At 47.8% G+C, this 3,174-nt stretch overlaps 1 protein-coding gene across 1 annotated transcript; it reads right to left on the minus strand.

Moving 5' to 3' along the window:
* Positions 1-278: 278 nt before the first annotated feature.
* Positions 279-2,702, minus strand: CITED2 (Cbp/p300 interacting transactivator with Glu/Asp rich carboxy-terminal domain 2). Its single transcript, XM_051997860.1, has 2 exons — positions 2,481-2,702; positions 279-1,920 (listed from the first exon to the last, which is right to left on the minus strand). The coding sequence occupies exon 2, from the start codon at positions 1,910-1,912 to the stop codon at positions 1,172-1,174; it is 741 nt and encodes a 246-aa protein (XP_051853820.1). The 5' UTR covers positions 1,913-1,920; positions 2,481-2,702; the 3' UTR covers positions 279-1,171.
* Between the last annotated feature and the right edge of the window lie 472 nt (positions 2,703-3,174).

A 3,174-nucleotide genomic window follows, 5' to 3' on the forward strand; every position in this document is an offset into this window, starting at 1 on the left:
CAATGATAACAATGTGGTGTGATGCCAGTTCTGGTTAAATCCTGCACCCTCCCTTCCCCCCTCCCTCTCCCTTAAGCTCACCATGACCTGCATTGGTCCCGAATAATTTCTCCTTTGGAATGTTTGTTCTCATCAACAGTTTATTGTTAAAGTGGTCCACTGGGGGGCTGGGTTAAGGGGAGGAGATAGGAAGGAGGAGTGGGAGAATGAAGGACCAACCAAAAAATCCAAATAAAAACATCCCCACCCTTTGTAAATGACTTCTAGAAAAACTGAAATATTTCTTAACTTTTTATTGACATTGGCAAATTAAAATAGAATAAATTAACAAGTATTTTTTCAAAAAAATGTTTTGTACAAAAATACTGTCAAAATTTCCTAAAAAGCTTTCAACACAGTAGTATCTTTTTCATGTACTGAATAAACTATTAGCACAGTGTCAAAAATGTTGAAGACAGAAACAAAATAAAAATCTGTGAAATGTTGCCACTGACTACATTCCACACCATATTATTGTCTGTACATATGGGGGAGGGGGATGGGTAGCAGACTTTAAAGTAACAGTATTACTTTTCCTGATCCAGAATGGTTTGGCCCACATCTGTTTAAACTTCCAGTTTAGCATATTTTTAAAATTAGTCTGTACTCCAATGCATAGTTAAAAATGAAGCGAGATGGCAGCGTTTGTGCAGTAATATCTGCCCTTCAAAGTTCATGCAACCAACTAATGCAATTTTTCCTTCCACTCATAATTTGAATGCAGTTCAGTCATTTGAAACCATCTACAAAATCCACAAGATTAAGCAGTTTGCCAAGATTAATATCTAACAGTTGAGCACTGTAGAAATTAAGTGAGGAAATAAGGAGTAAAAACAACAGAAAAGACCGAGTTAGCTAGATATTACTACTACATAAGGGAGGTGAATGTCAAGGCTACAAAAAACAAAACAGAAAAACAAAAAACAAAAAAGTGGCAGCAATTTTCTTTTTAAACCAATTTGTACAAGTTTTATAGTTTACTCTGTTTTCCAAGTTCTCAAACCGTTCAAGACCTGAAAAGCGAGATACTGTGTCTAAGGGAATGTTTTTAATTCACACCGAAAAAGTCAGATCTGTTTCTTTTGTTGTTGTGGTTGTTGTTGTGGTGGTGGTGGTGGTTGTTTAAATTAAGTCAGCAGCTCACTCTGCTAGGCTGCTGTTTGCACACGAAGTCCGTCATAAAATCAAACTCGTTTTGTCCCAGCCAGAGTTCAGGCAGCTCCTTGATGCGGTCCAAACCCATTTCTATCACTAAGGACATGAGCACTTCCTCGTCTATGAAGTCAGTGTCTATGACATTGGGAGGCAGCATCGCAGCAGGGACATGGGGAACCGAGGAAGGCATGTTGCTGCTGCTGTTGCTGCTGCTACCGCCGCTGTTGCCGCTGCTATTGCTGTGCTTTGGGTTGCAATCTCTGAAATGCTGGTTCGTCCCGTTCATCTGGTGGCTTGCTGGGTGCAAATCCGGCATATAGTGGTTGTGGGGATAAGGGTGATGGTTGAAATACTGATTGTTTAGCTTCTGCAGCTGCATGCTGGCCGGTAAGGAGCCTCCCTGGCTAGCGACTGGGGGCCCCATGAACTGGGAGTTGTTAAATCTGGCCGTGGGGGGCATGGTGCTGGGGGGGTGCCCTCCATTCACAGTCCCTGGCCCCATCGCATGTCTGATCCCGCTAGTGGCATTCATATTCCCAGCGCCATAGTGTATATGCTCGCCCATTAAGGCATTGAAGGCGTGTTGTTGTTGTTGCTGGTGGTGGTGATGGGGGCTTGGAAACTGACCCATTCCCATCCGATGAGCAGGATGGTGATGCAGCCCGTTGGTGCCATCGGGGAAGCGCCCGTGGTTCATGGCCATCATATGGTCAGCCATTTCCAAACCTGAAAGTTTAAAAAAAATGCAGAAAAGATATATAAATCCCCACCACACGTGTCTCCAGCTCTCACACCCCAGTCCCTCGCTTCCCTGTTTCTGCACCCAAACAGAGCTCACAGCCGCCCTCGGCACATAGAACCGAAGGGTTGCAAGTCCGCAGAGCAATCGCCTGCCGTCGCCTCTCCTGCCCCATCCGCCCCACTTCTTAACTCCCGCAGACCTGCCACCCAGCAAAGTGCCCGACACTGCAGAAACCGTCTCTTTCCCTGCTGGTAAGCACGCCCAGTGGTGCCCCCCAAGTGTCCCCCCAATATGCACCAAACCGGGGAGGAGGGAGGCTAATCCCCCATAAAAACAAAACAAAAAGCAAAAACAGGGCAGTGGGGGGACGAGAGCCGACACCCCAGAGGAGGTTAATAAAGGAAGTCTCCTTGAGCCCAGCTAGGAGAACTTTTAGAATGAAATCCACCATACCATGCCCATCCTGTTATTTCCCTTGCACAGGCTACCACTCTTACTGAAGATAAACCCTGCAAGTTGCAGAAGATTCGCCGGCAACACTTACCTTCTCCGGTCTTTGCTCTTTCTGCTCGGGAGGTTGCTGGTAGAATCGCTCAGTTTAAAAACCGCCCAGCTGCATATAGAGTATTTTTCTGGTTTCCTCCGAGGTCGGTTACGTGATATTATTGCTGTCGTCTTGTTGCTGCTGTTGCTGTTCCTGCTGCTTCGCCTGAAGACCCAAGCCCCTTTCTCTTTTATTTTCCCCCTTCCCTTCCCTTACTCCTCAGCGAGGCTCATCGGCATTTGCCAACAATGAGCTATGTTTCTTACAGCTTTGGCCACAGTTAATATAGGATTTCAGGAAGGGAGGAGCAAAAGCCTCACAGGCAATCAAAACGAAAACCTGGAGTTCAGGCTGGCCCGGCGCAGACTCAACTGGAAGGGATCCAGGTAGTCCAGTCCCCTACTGCAGGGCGGCACGTGTGGGGGATGCTGCCTGCAGAGCGGTGCGCCCGGGCTGCAAAGCAAAGGGCTTTTCGCCCCCCCCCCCCTCACCTATACTCCCCCTACCCCAACCCTCCTTTTGCTCTCTCCTCTTTCGCCTCAAGCGGAGAATGTACCCCGAGACTCCCTGCCCGGGAAGCAGTCTGCCCCGAAGAGATAGCGAAGGGTGAGGGCGCACCCAAACCTCCTGAGCACTTGGTGGGGGCCGGGAGAAGAGAGGGGGGTCTGTAGAACTGTTACCACCCCAGACTCCT

This window comes from Antechinus flavipes, chromosome 4, assembly GCF_016432865.1.
Source record: "Antechinus flavipes isolate AdamAnt ecotype Samford, QLD, Australia chromosome 4, AdamAnt_v2, whole genome shotgun sequence".
In the NCBI taxonomy this organism is placed as follows: Eukaryota; Metazoa; Chordata; class Mammalia; order Dasyuromorphia; family Dasyuridae; genus Antechinus; species Antechinus flavipes.